The sequence below is a fragment of the Apus apus genome, chromosome 8 (assembly GCF_020740795.1).
Source record: "Apus apus isolate bApuApu2 chromosome 8, bApuApu2.pri.cur, whole genome shotgun sequence".
In the NCBI taxonomy this organism is placed as follows: Eukaryota; Metazoa; Chordata; class Aves; order Apodiformes; family Apodidae; genus Apus; species Apus apus.
The window spans coordinates 4,692,266-4,712,795 of NC_067289.1; the positions used below are offsets into that span (position 1 = coordinate 4,692,266).

General features: G+C 44.5%; 1 protein-coding gene across 2 annotated transcripts; it reads right to left on the minus strand.

Annotated features, from left to right (window-relative positions):
* Positions 1 to 1,509: 1,509 nt before the first annotated feature.
* KLHL6 (kelch like family member 6) lies at positions 1,510 to 20,085 on the minus strand. 2 transcript variants are annotated; one of them, XM_051626525.1, is made up of 7 exons: positions 19,731 to 20,085; positions 15,306 to 15,471; positions 9,774 to 10,223; positions 7,107 to 7,344; positions 4,286 to 4,488; positions 3,138 to 3,351; positions 1,510 to 2,502 (listed from the first exon to the last, which is right to left on the minus strand). In XM_051626525.1, the coding sequence occupies exons 1-7, from the start codon at positions 19,988 to 19,990 to the stop codon at positions 2,201 to 2,203; spliced, it is 1,833 nt and encodes a 610-aa protein (XP_051482485.1). In that variant the 5' UTR covers positions 19,991 to 20,085; the 3' UTR covers positions 1,510 to 2,200. The 2 variants fall into 2 exon arrangements, with proteins under 2 accessions (XP_051482485.1, XP_051482486.1); XM_051626526.1 differs by having other exon boundaries at positions 2,424 to 2,540; positions 19,731 to 20,012.
* Positions 20,086 to 20,530: the final 445 nt, after the last annotated feature.

Genomic DNA, 20,530 nt, shown 5'->3' on the forward strand with positions numbered 1-20,530 from the left:
TAAAATGTCAGAATTTCTGAGAGATTCTCATGAGTTAGAAGAGGGAAGAGAGCCCAGCTGTGGTTCTGCCATCTTGTGTTTGTCAGTGAGGGGTGGTCTGCCTTGTACTTGCCCAGGGTCTGCAGGTGTGGCTGGGGAACTGCCACAGGAGGTACAAGAGGCTGTTTTCTGTCTCTACTACATGGAGTTAATAATATGTATTTAGAAGTTTATTTGGAAACTGTTTTTCCAATACAGTGGATTCTTTTTTCTCAAGCAAAAAAAAAATCTAAGTTTTGCTACTGACATCACAGGGAGAAAATCAGCAGCCAGCTCCTGAGGAACCTGGTTTTTAGGATTATTCCCAGTAGGAAGAACTGTTAAGCTTTAGAAAGCCACTATTGTTAGTTTTGGCAACAGGTAGATACAGAAGTGCAGTTCCTCAAGGAGAAAGGGAGACCACTCCCATTTATCCACCTTCTCTGTCCCTGTAGACGAGCCAGAACTGCTAGCCAAGTGAAAGCTGTTAACTGTTCTTCACAAAAGCCTTCTGAAATTAAATCCTCTTTTTAGAGGGCATTTCTTCGTGCCCTCTGAAAAGCAGAGCAGGATGGGACAATCTGAGCCAGCAGGGAAATGTGAGAAGTGCTGCATCCAGCAGAACAACAGGAGCACTAAGAAGGCAAATTGAAAAAGTAGCTCAAAATAGAAGGACTGTGGGAAGACTTGAGTGAAAAAATATGGGGACTGGCTGGAATTACAGAAGTGAGTTTCAAGGCATGGCGGAACTGCAGAAGAGACAGGATTTTTCTCAGTCTTTCTGAGAGAAGGACACAATGGAGGCCTGTTGAGGGGCATGTACCTATCCCAGGGGCTGTGCCTGCCCTGCTCAGCCCACCTGGTTGTGACAGACTCAGCACTACAGTCATACCACCCTGGCACTAGTGTGCTGAAACTCAGGAGCCCTTGTTATTTTCTCAGCCCAACAGGAGAGAAATATTTTTTTTAATACTGTATAAGGGCTGGAAGGATTCACTGCTCTCTGCTTGGATAGATTTGTTTTGCACTGTGTTTTCTGGCTTGATTTAATAGTGAGTTGGCTCTTTCCAGCAACGAGGCAGGGGAGGAGGGACGGGAATATGTTCCCAGCCTTTGGCCAAGAGTGTCCCAATGCGTCCCAGGGATGACCTCTTCAGTGTTTATTTTTCTTTCTCTACAACTGACCCAGATGCTGGGACTTGAGACTCGGGCCCTCCTGACCTGTTGAACATTTGCCCTTCTGATACGGCATGTGATGATCCCAGGAACCAGACTGGGAACAGTACCTGGAACTGTTTTTCTCTCCAGCAGACTGTTTTGTCCTTCGCGTTCCAGGAAATCCAAAGCCGTGAGAAGCCTGGGGGAGCGCTGCCACCCAGTGGGGAAGCAGGCAGGGATGCCAGGGGCACCGGTACCCTGCACAGCAACACTGAGAGGAAAAAGCCTTTCAGGCAGAGCAGTAAACCATCCCAGAATGGAACAAAAGGGAAATTCGGTTTTGGTCTGCTTTATTAGAAAACAGCTACAATGATATTCAGTGGCACCAGATTAGCATTAATTTATATTTGCAGCCTGTGTAGTCTCTTTCTTGGGAATGACCACAAGGTTTGCAAACTGAGAGGGATTTTTGATCACACAAACTGAAAATCTAACACTGTCTTCAAGCAAACAAACAAACAAAACAGCTTTAACTTAATCTAATATACCAACCACTGGAAAAAAAAGCACAACTTTGGAGGAAACTACGCTTTGTCTCACCAAAGTTACAAATCTTTCATTCCAAAAAAGCGTATTTTTTTTTCACTAGTAGGTGCTTCAAATCCAATATAACACAATAAATAGTTGAATAAACTTCAGGACCAGGCTGAGCCAGTTCAAGCATGTTTCAGGGCAGATATAACTGGGAAGTAAATTTCCCACCTACACATTACATTTATTTGCCTAATTGGAGGTATTGTTTTGGCAGGAGTAAACTACAGCTGGTCCCTTTGTTTTTCTGTGGAGGGAAGGAATTAAGATAATTTAAGGATATGTACAGAGGAAATGCAAGGACTGAGCATATATACAGACGCTCCCCAGAGGACCCCCATGATGGTATTTCCATCCATTGCTAGCTGCAGCTAAAAGTCATCATGGTTGCAGTCTGGCCACAGGTTTTGGTTTCTTTGCAGTTCTCCTCTGGTCAGACCGAAACAGCCCCAGGCACAATCCTACGGATGTGTGTGTAAGACTTCCTGAGGGTAACACTCCCATGATGAGACACCCCCCGAGGCAGGACACACTCTTCTGTCAGCTTCTGAGTTTCAGGGTCCCAGCACAACACTGTTGCAATTACTTCGTTCTTTTCATCCCGGCCCCCGGTGATAAACAGCTTGTTGTTGCACGGAGAAATCCCACAACTGGCTCTCTCATGGGTGAACTGAGTCACCAGACACCATGTGTCTTCCTGGGGGCTGTAGGAGTACAGTGCTTTCATTGCCCCACCTGGAGAAGAAATGGATATCAGCTTGCACTGGCTGTTCCTACAAGAGATTTTAATTAAACCACCCCCTTCAGTGACGCTCCATTCCTGACATTTGTTAGAAGGATTTCTGCCCCAAAGCTAATTAAAAGCAAGCTCACAGGATTCTTTATTGTTCATAATGCAGTGGAATTTAAGGCCAGAACAAACTGCTGTGGTCAGGCATTGTGACCACAGTGATCCCAGCAACAGACTTTTCTCATACCTGCTGCTTCAGCTAAGGACACAACTTTAGAAAAAATACAGTCTTTTTTAGAAGAGCTTAGATCATGAAAGACTAGGTGTGGTAAGCTGTCACTGTTAGAAGTGGCACATTATTTCTTTACTGACTCCTCTAACATCAGTCTTTCTCTTCCCATTAAACCTTCCTCTGCCTGGAACTGGCTATTTTCAAAAGCCCATTCCTTGGTTAGGGGTTTTTCAGACTGAACTCACAATCTTCTACTGTTTGTGAATGTCCTGGATTCCCATCTCTAGCTAAGCTCAATGGGAAGATCCATCTGACCATTTATACTCCATAGAGTTGGTGGGTAAAACTAACACAGAGAAGCAACCCCCACTGTGTCTAGACATGAAGGAACATTAACGCTTCGCTTACCCACAACGTAAATGTGATCACGGAAACTGGCAGCATTGATGCATTTGGCTTCCACTGGCATGGCAGCTTTCAGGCTCCACGTGTTGGTTGCAGGGTCATAGCACTGAGTCTTGTCTGTCGCCAGCTTCCCGTTGGGGCCTCCCCCAATCACGTAGAGTTTCTTCTTGTAGCTCGCTGCTGCAAAGGAGCTTACATTGACCATGAGGGGAGCAGCCTGCGTGAGTGTAAAAAAGCATTAGTAACCATTTCGATTTCAGGTAGACAGACTGATGCCTACAGGGTGGGAGCCTGCTGAGTTTTAAGTCCGATGTCCCTTTTCAGATGATCAGCAGGGTTCAGAAGATGACATTTCTAGGGATAAGGGAGAAGTATGTTTCAGTCTTTTCTTAAGACTGTAAAGCCTTTAATAAAAATAAGCTCTGTTCAAATGCTGTTATTAAAATTACATTGTCAACAGTTCAAAAGCTAGGAAATGTCAGAAATGCCCCAAATATTTTACTAGCTTGTGTACATTTAAAAAACACAAGAAAATTGTTCATACTGATTTTTCTACTTGCAGCTCTGATTGTTAGATTCCTCTGCATGGCTTTGTATTGTCTAAAAACAAGGGTTTGTAGCTGCCATTATGATGCCTAATGTCATTAATTTCATTGATTAATTGGCTGCCTAATACTCTCCTCTCACTGCTTGAAGTACAGTTAGGATTGGGGTTTTTTTCCATCCTGTTTACACTGAAACCTGTACTTTCAGCTTAAATGTTTAACCTATTCCATATATAATGCACAGGTTAATATACACGTTATATATATATTCTGTATCAGAGCAGTAGTTTTCAGCCTGTGCTCTGGTGCATGTATACTGTGTTCTCACTCACTGGTCTGTGGACTACTAGCTTTAAAGGCCAACTAAGAAAAGGAAGATTAGGCATTACACATCTCCCAGGCAGTGACTGGCAGGCAGTCCTGTGATTTCTACTTTCTGAAGGATACACTTTTCTATAGAAAAAATATTTCGGGTTTTTACAGACCAGAAAGAATTTAAGAAATTTTACTAGATCCTGTCTTTTTCATTTTTATGATTCAAAGCCCTAACATCTTCTGATTAAAATGTTCCAAACCAGTAGAATGTGATGTGGTGTAGCATCTTACCTCTGACCAGCAGTTATGAAAGGGATCATATGCTTCCATGCTGTTGATTCTCTGCATGCCATCAAACCCTCCAATGACATATACTTTGCCACCCAACACAGCCATTTTATGCCTCCATCTCCCAATATTTAGGTACTCAATTTGTATCCATTTGTTGATGGAGGCATTGTATTTCCAGACATCATGCTTTGTTTCTTTGCCACCTGCAGTGTACACAACACATGTAAATAGGGTAACATAGCTTGTATTTACTCCTGATCTCCAATATGTTTAAATTTTAAATTGTTTTATCACAATAGAAAATCACTCAGTGGTTCTTATTATAAGCTTCCTAACCTATACCAGTGGTCTGGCCCTGTTATACCAGAAGAAAATTTCCACATTTGTTTTACTTGACAGTGAAAGAAACTGAACAATTTCTACAGCCAAATATTCAGTAAAGATAAATCACTGTTTCTCACTTTCCTAGACCAGAGCACTCATTTTAATACTGAGTGAATGACGAACCACACACAGCTTGGTGATCCACAGGAGAGTTTTGTGCACCACCAGGGCTTTGCAGGAAATGGCAAATAAGCAAACATGATTTAAAGAAGACAGTGGAGGATGCTGCCATTGGTAGTGCCAGATCCCTCAAAGACAGGCCAGTGGTGGAGAACTGCCAGTGTGAGCAGAGTAAATCCGGTCAGCCAGCCTAGTTTTTCAAAAGACCTGACTCTGAACTCCTATCAACACTAGTCCTGCATGGCATGTTAAACGTTTTCCTATTCAGCTTTGAGATCATATGGTTGAGATCTCATTTTTCTACCTCTCCTTCTGCTGTCTTCCTCTCCTGACTTAGATTTGCTTCGTATTTATATATTGCAGATCAGAATTGGACTCTAAAACCTCATTGTAGACCTGACTTGCAAGTGAATCTTTACTCATGCTAAAGCAAGTGAATCTTTACTCATGCTAAAGCAGAGAGAAGTGTTTTAAATGAACCCTTTCGTTTGCATTTAATTTTTAGTGCAACTGCAATACAAATGGATCTAGATAAGCCTGAAACCACATTTACAGACTGAGTGGCTTATTCCATCATCTGCAATCTGATTAAACACTTGCTTCACTGGTGAATATACTGAAAAGATAATTCATATTCCATTGAGAAAGAGTCTGTTTTCATTGGTATTCTGTACTGCAGGCAGATCACTGCAAACTGATGCAGCTCATCGGTAGGCCAAAGAGCAAATTGAATAGGAGGTAATTAGCATGCTAGAAAGAGTCGTTTGCAATGCTTTTGTCTCAGTATTTTTCACATGTATGTGTTGAATTTTATTTGCACTCAAATAGCTGGAGTGGCTGAAGGGCCTGAAAGCAGCATTCATGCTTACAATGGGGGTGAGAGGCTGCAGGTGTTCCCCTTACCCTCTCTTGAAATTCCCCTTTCACAGGAGCTTGTTCTTTCCTGCACAGGCAGTAACTCTGGGAGGAGCCTGAACTGGATGGGGCGGGTGAATTTGCTGCACATCAGGGGGCAGGGAAAGACTTTTGAGACAAATGGAGGTTGATTTTGTCTCTGTACTTTCTCTAGACCAGTTCTTTCTAATTTTAGGAAAAATTGTTACTAAATTAGTAAAAGTAACAGAATGGTGCATGATAATTCATGTCATTTTTAGTTACCCTACAGATTAGTGTTTCAGCCCATCCAGATAAAGCATTTAAACTGTCTGGGGAAATGGTGATCTAAAAGCAGTCATAGTCTTGTACAAAGGCCTTTCATGTTGTTCGTATGCTAGAAGAGCAGGGAACACTCCAAACTACCAAGATCTTGCTGGAATAAAGCATGTGGGAGGGGAGATCAAGATAGGAAAGATGTAGATCAAGTTCAAAAAGAACCAGGGCTCTGGAGCTAAAAGAAACAAAAAAAGAGTAGAAGGACATGCAGGCAGATGTTTAATTTGTATTGAGGCACTAATCATTTGGTTTAGCTGGAAATATTACTAATACCTTTGGTTCACCCAGCCCTTTATTTAGGTGGGAACAGTGCAAAGGAGATAGGAGAAAAGCTAAGAAGAAATGGAGGGAAGGAATGAAAGATGTGAAATAAAACAGAGAAGGAAGAAAGGACCTGTGAGAAGTGCAGCAAGAGGAAAGGCAGCTTAGACTCACCATAGCAGGGAGGTGTTAGCTTGGCCTGGAGGTAGCCAGGATAAAGCTTAAAGAAAAGTGGAGGAGAGACACGGGAAAAGATGTCAGGAATAAGAGGAAGCAAAAGCCTGTGATCTTGAAAAAGAGGAAAGGGTGAGAGATTAAAGGCAAATAGAAAAGACCTTATATTTTTTCAGTGATGTCTAGTGATAGGACAAGGGGCAATGGGTGCAAACTGGAACACAGGAGGTTCCACGTAAACATCAGAAAAAAGTTCTTTACTGTGAGAGTGACAGAGGCCTGGGACAGGCTGCCCAGAGAGGTTGTGGAGTCTCCTTCTCTGGAGACATTCAAAACCCACCTGGACAAGTTCCTGTGTGATGTGCTCTGCGTGATCCTGCTCTGGCAGAGGGGTTGGACTGGATGAGCTTTCCAGGTCCCTTCCTACCCCTAAGATTCTGTGATTCTGTGATGTTTTGGAAAGGAATCCTGTGCTAAAACTCTCACCAGGGCCAGGCAATGTCCTCACACATCCAGCCCTTCTCTGCAGCCTGTTCAAAGCCAAAGCGTTAGGCATACTTGTGGTGCTTAATTCTACAAAAGCTGCCTCAAAGCACGGTCGTGATAAAAGCTGGAAATAATTGTGAGAACCTTCTGCTCCCTCTTCCCCTCCCAGCGTCTGGTGCCTTACCCGATATGTAGACTTCGTTTTTTAGCGTAATGCATGCAAACTCCACCCACTTTTTATTCTCATTCTCCGTCTCCTGCTCTGTGATTGGCAATTTTGCTACTTCCAGGCGGCTTCGCCTCAAAGGATCCAGGCAAGTCACTTCTGCTACAAACTTCTCATCTTTTGTACAGCCCCCTATGATCATAAACACCTCAGACTGGAACTCGTGCATCCTGGGCTTGGTTCTTTCTGTAATAATCTAAATGCAAGCAAGACAGAGTGAGTACACAGGACACTTACACCTACAGTTACAGAAAGGTCTGGTGACCCTTTTTCTGATTACCTGTTTTCTAAATCACAACTGGCTTACCTCAGCTGTACTAATTACCAAACACTCTCTAAGTTGAAGGCCTGGAAAGCATCCTGGAAGCATTCAGTAGAGGTTGCTGAATCCTACTTTCAGCAGGATTTCTCCAACATTGGACTTAGTTGCTTTTGCCAACATGCTAGGATCGTTTCAGATCCTCCTGGGAATTCCCAGGGTGGCACCAAGAGCTATGAAGGTGAGCACTAGTGACAAGGCTGGGTACATGTGAGGCAGCTGAAGAGGACAGGTTTTATTTGTACTGACAGAGTGAGGGCAAGGTAGGAGGGCCCTAAGATTTGTGTGTGCCTTGGGGAGAGCAAGACTGCAGTTAGTGCTAGCAGAAAATAAGTGCTCTCATATGTCCTGAAGAGACACAGCATCAAAGCAGTAGTAATTCTCTGCTGTGGTGGGTTTTTTTGATTGGTTTCTTTGTTTATAAGCTTTAATTTTAAGTCAAAACCACAAGATTCACTTAAAGCCAGCACCAGGCACTGAAATGTGCTTAGCTCTGATTTACTGCCCGTTGGCTCCGCTTATGGCCCAGGTCTTTGCTTCAGGGACACTGGAAAAAGTTACTTTCCAGGTAAATGTTCACCAGGAGCAAGGAATGCAGGGGGTGCTTGGAAACTTACTTCCCTTCTGCCTGTAGAATTGCTCTTCTGCAGCAATCTTATATCTATTGAGTATCAGATTGCAGTTGTTACTTTCTGCATGCCCCTGAGAAGCAGTCTGTGGACCCAAAGGTTAAATTCTGTGCCAGCAGGCAGCTTACTTACAGTTTTACTTCTCTTTCTATGCTACTTTTAATGTTTCTATAATTTGGCATCATTTACCTATATTAAAATTCATATTATTTACACAGACATAAATCCTGTATTTTCCCTACATTTAGAAAATCATTAGGCAAATTTTTAAAATTATAGAATTGGTTGGAAAAGACCTTTAAGATCATTGAGTCCAACCATTAACCTGACTGCACTGAGTCTGGTGCTAAACCATGTCCCTCAGCACCACATCTACATGTCTTTTAAACACCTGCAGAGATGTTGTTTCAACCACCTCCCTGGGCAGCCTGTTCCATTGTTTGATAACCCTTTCAGTGAGGAAGTTTCTTCTAATATTCAGTCTAAACCTCCCCTGGTGCAACTTGAGGCTCTGTCCCAGAACTTGTCAGGTTTCCAAATTCTGTTTTTAACCCGCCTGTCACCGTCGCCAGTTATTAGCCCTGGGGACAACATCTGTCTGGCTGCCTCTGATATCTGCCCCTTTGAAGATGAGTGTAATGAGTGTTCCACCCTGAGCAACAGTCAGTCCCTTGATCTGTCCCGCATGGACCTGACAGCCCTGCTGAGTGGAGCAAGGCTTCTTCAAGGAGTTCCCACCAGACTGGTTGGCACTGCCCCGGGTCATTGCGTACTATCTTATGCAGTCACCAGCACAAAGTGCCCTTGCCAGTGTCCTGCCAGTGACACATCCACTGTCAGTAAGGGAGCCACAACATGCTCCTGAGGCCTCCTGCCTTCCTCTGACTCTATGACTGAGGAGGCACACAAGTTTCCTCACACACTCACATACCTTTTCTCCTGTTGTGAAATCTGACCTCTAGTTGCTCTCCCCTCTACCCCACATTTTGGGCTGTGAGATGTGACTGATACCTAACTTCTCAAAGAGAGGGGCAGTTGAAGAATTTGAGACCCACCACAGCCTACCTTGAGCAGGCAGGACAGGACTTGACTGGATATCAGGATGAACCTGTCTCTTTGGGTGCAGGGACCTCTACAAATAAGGAAGATAGGCAAACTTCTTCTCTGGGAAGGGACCACCTTCTTCACGGGAGGGTCTCTCTTTCTAAAAGATTTCTGCTTGTAAGTAATGAATTAAGATGTTACATGTTCAGATTTGAAAGAGTCATTAGAGATTGTGACAGAGTTTAGTGGGAAAATTATTCTTCCTTTTATAGGCTTGAGATATTAGCTAAGAGGGTGAGGTGTCAGGAGTAACACCATTTGCCTTTTTACTAGGGAAGTCACCTGGACTCTTTGTTTAGTCACACAAGTGTGTGTAGGAAGGGTTGGGCTCAGAGATGTTCATATGCAGGAAGCTGTACACTTAGTTTTAAAACAAGCTACCAAAAGCTTCTAAGCTCTCTAAATGAGCAGGATAACTGGTAAGACCCATCTTGACTTTTCAGTAGCACCTGTTAGTGAAACTTCTGTGCAAGTACCTTTTCTGCCTTGTGGTACTGCTCCTTCCAATGGGATTTCTGAGCAGAAACATGAGACATTTAGAAAGAGCAGCAAATACCTTCCTTTTTTACTCACCTCATTGCCTGACAGATGGTACATTCTTGCTTCCTGGAGCAAAGGAAAGACATCTGGACACTGTCTAATGAGTTGATCAGCTTCAACAGTCTCTACAAAATACCAGGGGTCCAAAAGAGGCAGCCGGACGTTCTCCAGCACGTAGGGCAGGAGAGGAAACCTTTCCGACTCCTTGTAACGAACCCAGCTCATTACAGTTTCAAACACCTGCGCCTCTTCTGTGACGTAGAGGTCATCACTCTTCAGTGTGCTGCAGAGAATGTCAGCTGGCAGCTCCAGGAACTCCTCATAGTTTAGGACCTGGGTGAAGTTCTGGATAATGTAGTTCTGCACTTGTTGTTTCAGGCTGTGCAGGGCGTGGGCATCAGCCAGCCTCAGGATGCCCACGCAGTTCTCCGGCTGGAGGGCTTCGGTGAGAAAACTGGCACAAGCATCTACCATGCGAAGGAACTGTGGACACAAAATGAGTGTATAAGTGCAGAGCAGTTACTTGTTTGACTGTATCACAGGTGAGCTATGGAGCTTTGAGGCTGGGTCCCAAAAAGCCCGGCCCAGTACAACAAAGAGCTGGGGGAGACAAGAAATCAGTCACACAAGGTGTCTCTCAGAATCTGCAGTTTGAATTAAAATATTTTTTTCCCACTGATTTTTGTCCCTCTGCATCCATATTGCTCCTTTCCCCTCTTGTGGGACACAGAAGACCTGTGACAGTCACAAATTGTATCTGTTTCACGAAAGGAAAGGGTTTTCTACCACTCCCTTTCCTCCATGAGATCTCAAAGCTCTATCAGCCATGGAGTTACAAAGCACAGATAAGGTCCCCGGGCTTCAGATGTGCTTACCCTGCTTCATCTTGCTTGATGAAGATCGTGCAGTTCAGATCAACTAGAAGGAAGTTAGGTTTTGAAGTGCAGGTGGCTCCACTCTCTGCATTTATGATGCCACCATACAAACTCTGAACGTGCTGAGGCCTTGCAAGGGTGGTGCAAAGTGAGTGCTGAGGTCTGGGAGGGTTGGGCCACAGTGCAGCCCCCACAAAGTGTGAGGGCATGCTGTTCTGTACTGGGGTATGTGGCAGGGAGAGACTGACCACCAGCAAATCTTTGAGTTCCCTGACAGCTAGGGTTGTCTGGCAAGTGTCTGTTGTGGAGGAGGCCTTTGGAGGTTTTCATTCCCTTTGTTTTCCTTGTCATGACCATTGGTTCAAACATACACTGGTGTGCATTTTACACACAGAGTCTGCTTAATCAAAGAACTTCCCTTGTGTGTGTTCAATAGGGCATCACAACTACTCTCATTAATTTCCTTGTCACAATAACCCCACCTGAGGGTCCCAAGTGTGCAGATCCTGGACCACAGATGTCTGCAGGGCATTCACCACAAACTGTGATGTGAGTTGGATTGCTGGTGATTATTCAGGAACTGGGAACCAGTTTGGGGTAGAACTGATAAGTTGCAGTGCTTCATTCTGGGCTTTCCATCTCCTCTGTGATTTCAGATATGGGCAGAGGGCATCAGTACTTGGTGTTGGTTTTGCCACTGGGCAGTGCAAACAGCAGCCTGCAGAAAGATGGGCCAGAACTGATGCTGTGCATTTCCCTCCATGCTTTTTGGGTCCTTTTTCCATTCAGCGTCAGCAGGCAAACCATTTTAACTCTTTCTGTCCCACTGGGGAAAGTTGCACAACAGTAATTTAGGGGCAAAGAGGAAGCGAAACATTTTAAAATACTGTAGTATGTAGATTTGTTTCAGTAATTAGGTTAGAATCTTCCAGACCCAGTGGTGTCGTGTTGGCACATTTAGACTGTTTACCAGAGCTGAGCGATCGCAGACGCTGTGTACAGACTACCCAGTTCCTGTTTTACATTTAGATGTGGTCAAGAGTTTAGAGAAATGCAACTGACTGATGAACAAGGGTATGAGAGGTCTCAGAATATGTTGCTGCTGTTGTGATAAAAATGTCAGCAACACACTGTGGCGCCGTGGCAGAGCTCAGTGACCCCTCAGTGCCTGCCACGCTCGTGTCGCCTGTTCTCTGGGCTAGCACAAGGCTAACACTTTGAGCTCAACAGTGCATTTCCCTGAGGAGTTGAAAGGACTTTGCCAACACCAGGTAGTCTTCAGACCTGAGACAGGTTAAGCATTAGCCCTTTAAAAGTTGCCAGTAAGAAGATGCAAAAAAAATAATTTTGTGATTTGCCAGTCACTTATCAAGTCATCAACAAGTCTGGGAGCAGACCCCAAAACAACGCTCTCACCAGCCTATGGCCCAGCCTCTGTAGAGTGCCCTAGTCATTTATATATGGCTTGGTAAGATTGATACTCATGAGATGACACCTGAGGGTTTCCTCCCAGGCAGCACACACTGGTCTAATGGCCACGCTGACACCACTGATCACACTGGGATCTGTGTTTGTGACCAGATGAACGTGGAACTGTGAGGTGTGGGTGTGAGAAATGGTCCCTGTTCAGGGCTTAACCAGAGAGATCAGACCACTCAGGCGTGTATCAAGGCAGGGCTTGCCCTGGCTGCTGCTCCTCACCTCTATGCTGTGCTGTCTTCCCACCAGTCCGTTAATTTAGAGATCAAACTCTCCCCAAAACTCCCCCAAACTTGCTAAGCATGTTTCAGTCAGTCCCATGAGAGCAGATGACTCAGGAGAGCACCCAGGAGAAAGACACCTCTGAGCCTCTGTCTCATTTGCTCTGATTATTCTTGCAGAGCTCTAAATTTTCTTTTTTCCCTTCTGCAAGTGCCTCTCCTAATGCCACCCCAAGCATGTTCCCTGGGAACAGTTTCATCAATATCTGGGTCCTTCTCCCCTTTGAATCCAGATTCTTACTTGCTAGAGACATCCCATATGCTTACTTTGCCTTTTCTTTGAGTAGTACAATTTATTCTCCCCATTTAATTCCTTGCTCGTCCCAGCTTTCATTCAACTGCCTAGTGCAAGCAGTGCCAGCAGCCCTGCCTCCTGCTGTAACCCCCAGAAAGGGAAGGGAACAGTGGTTGAAAGGGCTCTTACAGCCCCTCCCTGTACGCAGCAGGGTTTGGGACAGACCCTGCACCCTGCAGCTACACTGCTCTTGGCCACCCAGCAACACCTGCGTCCCCTGGAGCCCCATGGCAGGGCCCAGCTGGGCATTGAGGGGCACAGCAGCCCTTGCAGGGAGGCTCTTCAGGGAGGTGACAGCTTTCTGAGCCTGTAAACCCATCTCCAACCTGGAGCTGCCCACGAGTCCCTCATTAGCAAATCTTACCTTCTCAGCTGACCCAGCTGCCCTGCACAGCAGCTGCGGTGTGGCTGGCACTGTCCTGTGACAGCCTCCCTGGCCATGCTCTGCTCAGTGGCTGCAGGATGGTTTTCACATAGCTGACAACATATTTTCCTTATAGTGTCTTGTTCATTAAATGTGTGTTAACATATGGATGAGAGGTTCTTTGGGAGTCATCAAGGCCATCAGGCTGATGGTGTTTCACCCGTGCCCTGGCAACTGGCATTTCCATAGCAAGGGGTTATCACAGCTCTTCATGACTATACTGTTTCTTTCACATCTGCTCAGGACCTTGGCTTCCCTACCACCATCTTTTTGTTTCCACCAAAGAACTGATGTGACCCCCTCACCCAAGCCAAGCTGAGGGAGTGCAGTAATACAGAGGTTCGGGGGGGAGACGGGGGGGCAGAAGAAGTGTAGACAAGTCTGAAGGTTGTTTTTGAATTACTGCGAGGGAAGCAGAGCTCTCTGCCACAGCCCTGAGAAGCAGCTGAGATCTCAGCCCTACCAAGAGGTGAAAGCATGAGCTGCTTTGCAGGCAGTGCAGGTAGCAGAGCGTGCTGGGCTGGACTGAGGGTGGAAACCAGCCTTGAGAGCATGGTGGCTGGGCTGGGCAGCTGCTAGCCCAGACAGAGGAGATGACAGTTGAATTCATGTTGCAACTGTGCTCTATGTGCAAAAAAGAAGTTGTCTGGGTCCCTTCAGGGTGAGGCTTAGCTGTTCAGCAGCTCCCTGTCTCAAACCCTTCACCTGCTTCCCTCAGGAAGGAATCACTGCACAGAGCACAGTGCAGCAGGGCCATCTGCTCTCTCTGAATAGCCTTTCTCCATGTCCTCCCATCAATTTTGCCTTCATTTGGTCAAAACTTATTGGAAGGGACTGAGGGAAGGTATAATTCTGTCAAGATTTTTCAAAAATAATTTCTAGATTAAGGTTACTACATCTTTTTTACACAAAACTCACTTTAAGCCAAAAACCTCACCCGTGTATATAATATGAGGCTTTAAGGCCTTATAAATCATGATAATATCAAAGATGGTTGCAGTAAGACTTGGGATCACTGCTTTTAGTTGAACATTCCTGGTTTTCTATCTTTTTGAAGTTTACTGTTCTTGCTCATGGCACCCTTGTGACTTTATCATTGCTCTAACAATGTTTGATGGTTTTCTTAAAGCAAAGTAATCAAATTTAATCTTAGTTTTAATGAAAAATAGGAAAGAGAAAGGAAAAAAATTAACTTTATAGTTTTGATGGACATCTGAGGGATGATCCTGAGGAAAAGAAAGTTCAGAGGAAAAAAAAAGAACGCAGAAAAGTGTCCTGAAAATAAACCAAAAGTAGCCTTTGAGTGCTACCAGTTTGCAGTACTGGTCTGCTGGAAATGTCAGTGAGTTACTGCCCTCCAGCCCCAGGCAACAGTGAAGCTACACGGCCTTCTCCCAGTTACCTTGGGGAAAGCCTTGGGATAACTTTCCCTTCTCTCTCTACAGCAAGGAACAGATCCCATTACCCCAAAGGCCACAGGTTCATTTCAGAGTAAAACCTCCCATGTTAGATTCAAGAATCTGAAGTTCATAATGAGCCAGGATGATTATGAAGTTGGGTGTTTCTTGCCTTGCTGGACACACATACACACATTGGCACCTGGCAGGTCATGCTGGTTGCAATTTGTTAGCAATGTGCAGCTTGGTACCAGGCACTGCAATTTGGTAAACCTCACAGGTGACTTACAGGGCACATGAATACCTCATGGACCAAAGGCTGACTAACCAGAGTCTGAATTCCCACAAGTCCCAGGACATGACTAAAACCCTATGCATCAGGAGTCCTACAAAGGAGGATGCTAACTTTGGCTGCTGAGTCTCCATGTCAGGGCAATGGACAGGGAGAGACAGTTAGCTTCCTGCTCTGGCTGGCCATGCCAGACGTTGCCCACTAACTCTTTTGGGATGGTGGGTGACTGCCCTAAGCCTTGGGGAGCACTGTCCCAGCAACACAACCTGCTGCTTGGCAGGTGGCACATGGGAACAGCTCTTGGAGGCAGAGCCCGGTGGGTCGCTGGTTAGCACAGCATCCAGCACAGCAGCATTTCAGTATGTGGCTGCAACTGACATTTTTTATCACAATGTAAGTAAATATGAAGCAAAATGCTTCCAGAACCCATGAAATCAGAGAAGTTGGTAGTGTGTTAACCAGGGTAAGACATGATGTTTCCAGAGAAGAAAGGCAGGGTCAGTCCAGTCGAGTTATCTGTACCTGAAAGAGGCTGGCAGCTTCCAAGACTTTCTGTACGTTTTGCTTTGTGATGAGCATCTTGCTGGTGTAGGTGTAATCCAAGAGTATATTCATGGTTTCTGCATCAACTCCTTTAAGTATGATCTTCTCTTCATATTTCTCTCTTAAATCATTGCAGAACATGGCCCTGAAAAGAAAAACATGTATCTTTTACGGCATCCCAGCCAGGATGAGGCATTCTGAAAACACTTGGTTATATAGATTTCAACACAGAATACTCTGATTGCTTCATATTTTCTGCAGTTAGTAACAAGGAAAATTATGCAAAAAGTAACAAGGAAAATCCTTTTGTTGGTTTCATACCTCTTTACTCATAAGTTTGATAAGGCATCAGATGTCATGGATGCCCCAGAGCCAGACTACTGTAGACCTGGAGCTCCAAGGCAGGAAAAAGGCAGCTGGAAACTTTCCTGAGGAGTGCTCTGTGTCTGGGCTGATGCTGCGGGGCAGTTTTGATGTCTTACCTGCTGGCTTCTTACAGACTCTTTCTGTTTCTAGGACAGACCCAGCTCACTAAGCCCAAACCTCCAGGCCACTGGCATTCTTCATGCTTTGTTAACATTTGTACTTTATAACCCTTGGCAAGGCAAATACCCCTGTGCTTCCAAGGTGCAGAATGCTGCTTAGGCTGAACCCTGAGGGCCAGAGCAGACCCATATGTCTGATAGCCTCACCTCATAGCTTCCCAACATATCTGTGACCACATTAATACCAGGGATGGTGCCAGAAGAGAATGGCTTAGGGATTTTCTTCTAATTAAGAACTTGACTTTTCCTCAGCTAAATTTTGGGAGCCTCTAGTAGAATTCTAGAGTTGGTACCTATCAGCTAGAGAAGAACTTGAAGAATCATCAGTTGGAACTACTGTTAACCAGAAAGTGCAGTGATTTAATACATGTTGATACCACCTCTTTTTTGGCGGATAAGACTGCGCTGGAAAGCTGACTCACACACACACCTTTGGCACTGGTCAGATATTTGATGTGGGACATAAATGAGAGATTTCTTAACGACCTATTTAAATCCACTATGCATTGTGACAGTTGCAAGGCAAACACATGCATCTTCTGCATTTTCAATTCATAGTTGTATTTCTTCCAATGCTTTTGCATTTATTTAGAAGTTTGATCAGTTCCATCTTTTTCACTGCATTCAGAGAGCGAGATTTCACATCATTTGGAATCTGGTTCAACAGATTAGAAGTATGTGAGTCCTCTTGTAACTGCCTTGGTGAAAAACATGTGCAGATCTAAAGTATAATTAGAAGTGCTCGTTTTCCTGCATACCAAGCTCTTCTTTATTAGTCATGTACAGTGTTGACAGGACAGTGCAACCTGGGAAGCAGCTAGAGGTCCAAAGTCTTAGGCCATGCTTTTCTTGTGAAAGTGGTGTCAGAACAAAGGTGTCTGATTACATCTTACTGGAACCAAGATGTAAACAAGTTTTACTGCAGAGCAGCTAGGCATGGCGAGTGGCAAATGCATGGAAGACCCGAGCTGCTCCTTGCTCTAAGGTCTACATGTTCCTTGCCTCAGCAGAGATTTCATAGCGAGGGAAAACTGGTATTGGTTATCTCAGTGTATAAAACTGCCTTTTGGGTAGGGAGACCTAACTTTTCATCAGGAAACTTGGTCAGAGAAGTTACTTGTCAGAAAAGATGTTCAGCCAAAATTCTCATTTTCACCTCACTCATCTCAGCTTGTTAGAGGTTTTCAATTCACTGCTCTGCTCCATGGTCCAGTTTCAGCTGCCAGTGAAATCAGAGTATTTGAAGGGCATTAAGACAAAATGCTCCTTAGCTTCAGCGATCACAAGACTGGGATTCTCCTTAGCTTCTCTCCCTTTTGGCAGTGACAAATGTTGTATACCTGGGTCATGCAGGCAGGTGGCCGTTTGAAAGCAAGAGTCATCAGTACCCGTAGGAAGTGAGGGCCCTGGGCCAAGTCTGGATACTTAAAAATGGGTAAATTTAGAAAAAACTGAGAATTCTCAGTGAAATAAATGAGGAGTTGCTGTTTGTGCGGCACTTTTTAAGCACCCATCCACACTGGAATGCTTGTGCTTGGAATTATGAACCTGTCTTCAAACAACTGTGCTATAGTTTGCAGATGCTCTGGAAAATATTGCTTCAGCCTCTGCCAGCCCTGTTATCCCACTGCTTTGGGCAATGCAGGAGTGAAGAACCACTGCTGCACCTGGGTCATTTGTGTTTCTCTTCTCTGCTTTTTTACCTTTATTAGGGTAAATGGGGAGTTAATGCTTTTAAGTCTATAGATGCAGGACATGTCAGAAGCACCAGTCTATCTACTCTCAAGCAGTGCTGAAGGAAGGACTAGATGTTGTTAGCTTTGTTTAACTGTGTTTAAGTCAGCTGCTGTGGGTTGCTTGCATTATGGCACCCAACGCTCAGGAAGGGGTTGTGTAACGCACTCTTGCAGGGGAATGAAGCCCATGACTCACAGGGCCCCTTTGCTTTGCTCCTGTGCACTGATGTTAGAGGCCCTGAAATAGCATGGAAAGTACACACAGCAATAGTGTGATTTAAGAATTCCTTCTTTTATTTGGCCCCATGCAGCTTCTAGTGAATTATGGCAAGATGAAACAAGCTGCCTTGTGAGTAGCAGAACTGGTGAAGCTCAGCTCCCTGAAGACTTGTGTCCTCCTTTCCCTCTTCAGAGTAACCTCAGATTCTCCTTCCCAAGCCTCCATTTCTCTTGTTCTTCCTCTCAAACACATTTCACATTCCCTCTCAGGACACTCAGCTCTGTGCTGCTGGTTCTGTGTGTTGGCTGGCCAGGATTTGGGGCCCATAACCCAGCTGAGCACCACAGGGACCTGGTCCCACCATCTCTCCTCTTCCTGGCTACTACTGATTCCTATCAAACTTGTGGGAACTTCAGTTTTCAGATTTCCACCCTCTGCTAAACGTGACTGAAACTAACCCACAGAGTCATGACAAGAGGCCCTGAGAGACTGGCAAGCAGCACCATAGAACAAACCGCAGCTCTGTGGGAAGTCAGGCCAAACACAAGCACCTGGGGGGCCAACCCTACACACGTGTGCAGCTGCCTTGGGATGAGATGACCTCCAGCCAGGTATCTCCCCTCCTTCAAAGGGACAGGCTGAGCTCAGGGCTCAGTGGAAAACCAGCCAGCAGTAGTTATCAGAAAACTGATTATCAGAAAACTAGTCTTGCCTGGTTTTAACTGTAGAGGTCCCTTCTGATAGAAGCAACTCTGCTCATAGCTTGAGAGGACTGTTTGTTTTTCAAAGTATCATTATGGTAATTCTGATTTAAATTTGTGCATCTGCTCTCCTTCCTGCACACAATGCTGGTAAGAAATATTTGGCCATCTCTGCTTTTTTTTGCACATTTTTACGTATGTGACACATACAGTCTGTCTGTAGAAATAATACCTATCCATATATTCAGAAACACAATCTCTATTACGAGATGATAAAAGCAGACCTGCTCTTTTAGGCATTACCAGCAAAGCTTACTATACTCCATTAAAATTAGCTTTCTGCTCATGTCACAAGTGGTCACAGGTTCTTTTTTCTCATGTTTCGTCTGTAGCTGTTCAGTCATCTGACTGCTTTAGTGGTAAAAAAAAAAAAAAAGAAAAAAAAATCCCAGCCATGCAAATGTGATTGTCAAAATGATAATGGAAAATCTGTGTTAAATTGATACGGAGTTCCTCTGTGTGTCTAAAATTTTTACTTGCTGGTCAGTAGTCTCAGATAGACTATTTATTGTAGTACTGAAAGAATAAAAACTTCAAGAGGACCAGAAGGAGGGGGTGAAATGGTAAAATCGCTTTCAAGGAAATATTTCCCATTGCAGTTGATTTTCAGTAACCCTAGGAAAGACAGAAAATCTGTTCTCTTTCCTCTTCAACTGTTTTATGCAATATATATTTTTACCACAGAATGGTAAAGGGAAAAATGACTAAGTTCCACAAACCCACTTCTATCCCAATAAAAATACCGTGTGATCTGAATGAATATTGTTCTTTGCCCGAATCCCAAAGGGACAATACAAGGGACAACAAGTACTTAGTTAAAACATCATTTTCTCACCCCCTTGTCTGCCAACCATTCTGCTTTGCATGTCTCCAGCAGACTTGCTGAGTGCTGCTATCAGAACTCCAGCAAATCCACAGCTTGGCACCTGCCTTATTGGAGTCTCCAACTTAAAATAATTTAAAAAAAAATAATAAAAAAAAATTAATAATTTAAAAAAAAAAAAAGAGCTGAAAGGAGTCAGGAATTACAGACTCACTGCAAATTTGCAGAGTTTAGCACCCAGTTTACACTCCTTGGAGATACACAGTTCAAGCCTAAGAAGCAAAGTAAGTTTGTTGGCTTTTTTCCTGATATGCCTTACCTGAAATAATTGCTTGCTGCAGCAAGGACCACTCGGTGACAGGAGAATTCCCTGCTCTCCACACACAGGGTGACATCTGTAAGGGAATTTTCAAGCCGAAGGTTCTCCAGGCCATTCTGGAGCACCAGAGAGAGACCTGTATCATCAAACTTGACCTTTTCACCACTTGAGACTTCCACCAGGCCCCCCATTTTTGTTGAACACTCATTGTCCAAAGAGATCTCGGGCTCCTCAGAGCTCTTCTCCAGCGTGTCCCCCATTTTCTGGCCAGCACCGTCTCATTCTGTTGGTGCTTCAATCTAAAAAGGGCTCCTAAGCTTCAGACGAGTCACACTGCAGAAGTTGGGCGGATTTCCTGTCCAGAGGTCTCTGCTTATCTATAGCTGTCACACACACATAACAGGAAGCCTTGCACTTTCTCATCCTGTTAACACAAACAAAGGCTGGGTTTTTTTGGTGGATTTCAGGCAATATCAACGTGTTTAGAAAGGACTTAAGATGCCTCTGGATGTGAGATGATTACAAGCAACAGGGAAGGCCTGCTTCCCACCCTCAAGTCAGTTCCTCACTGTTAATCTGGATCTGCTGGTTGGAGTGATAGGTGAACCCCATGGCTATTGATTTGCTCCTGGCACACTGGACTGCTAAGGGGGAAAGGGTAATATTTGAGATTTCTTTTTCCAGGTACGTGGTTATTAATCACTGAGCTGGTTTTGTTTGGGGTTTGTTTTTTAATAATATACTGACAAATTCATAAAACCCTCCAAATGGTTGTTTCTGTCCCTCACAACATATTAGCT

Coding starts and splice junctions, on each gene's coding strand:
- KLHL6 (XM_051626525.1), bottom strand. CDS start 19,990: ATGGGGGACACGCTGGAGAAGAGCTCTGAGGAGCCCGAGATCTCTTTG. Junction 3,352..4,285: donor TTCATAACTGCTGGTCAGAG/GTAAGATGCTAC, acceptor ACACTCACGCAG/GCTGCTCCCCTCATGGTCAA. Junction 2,503..3,137: donor TGATCACATTTACGTTGTGG/GTAAGCGAAGCG, acceptor TTTCTTCTCCAG/GTGGGGCAATGAAAGCACTG.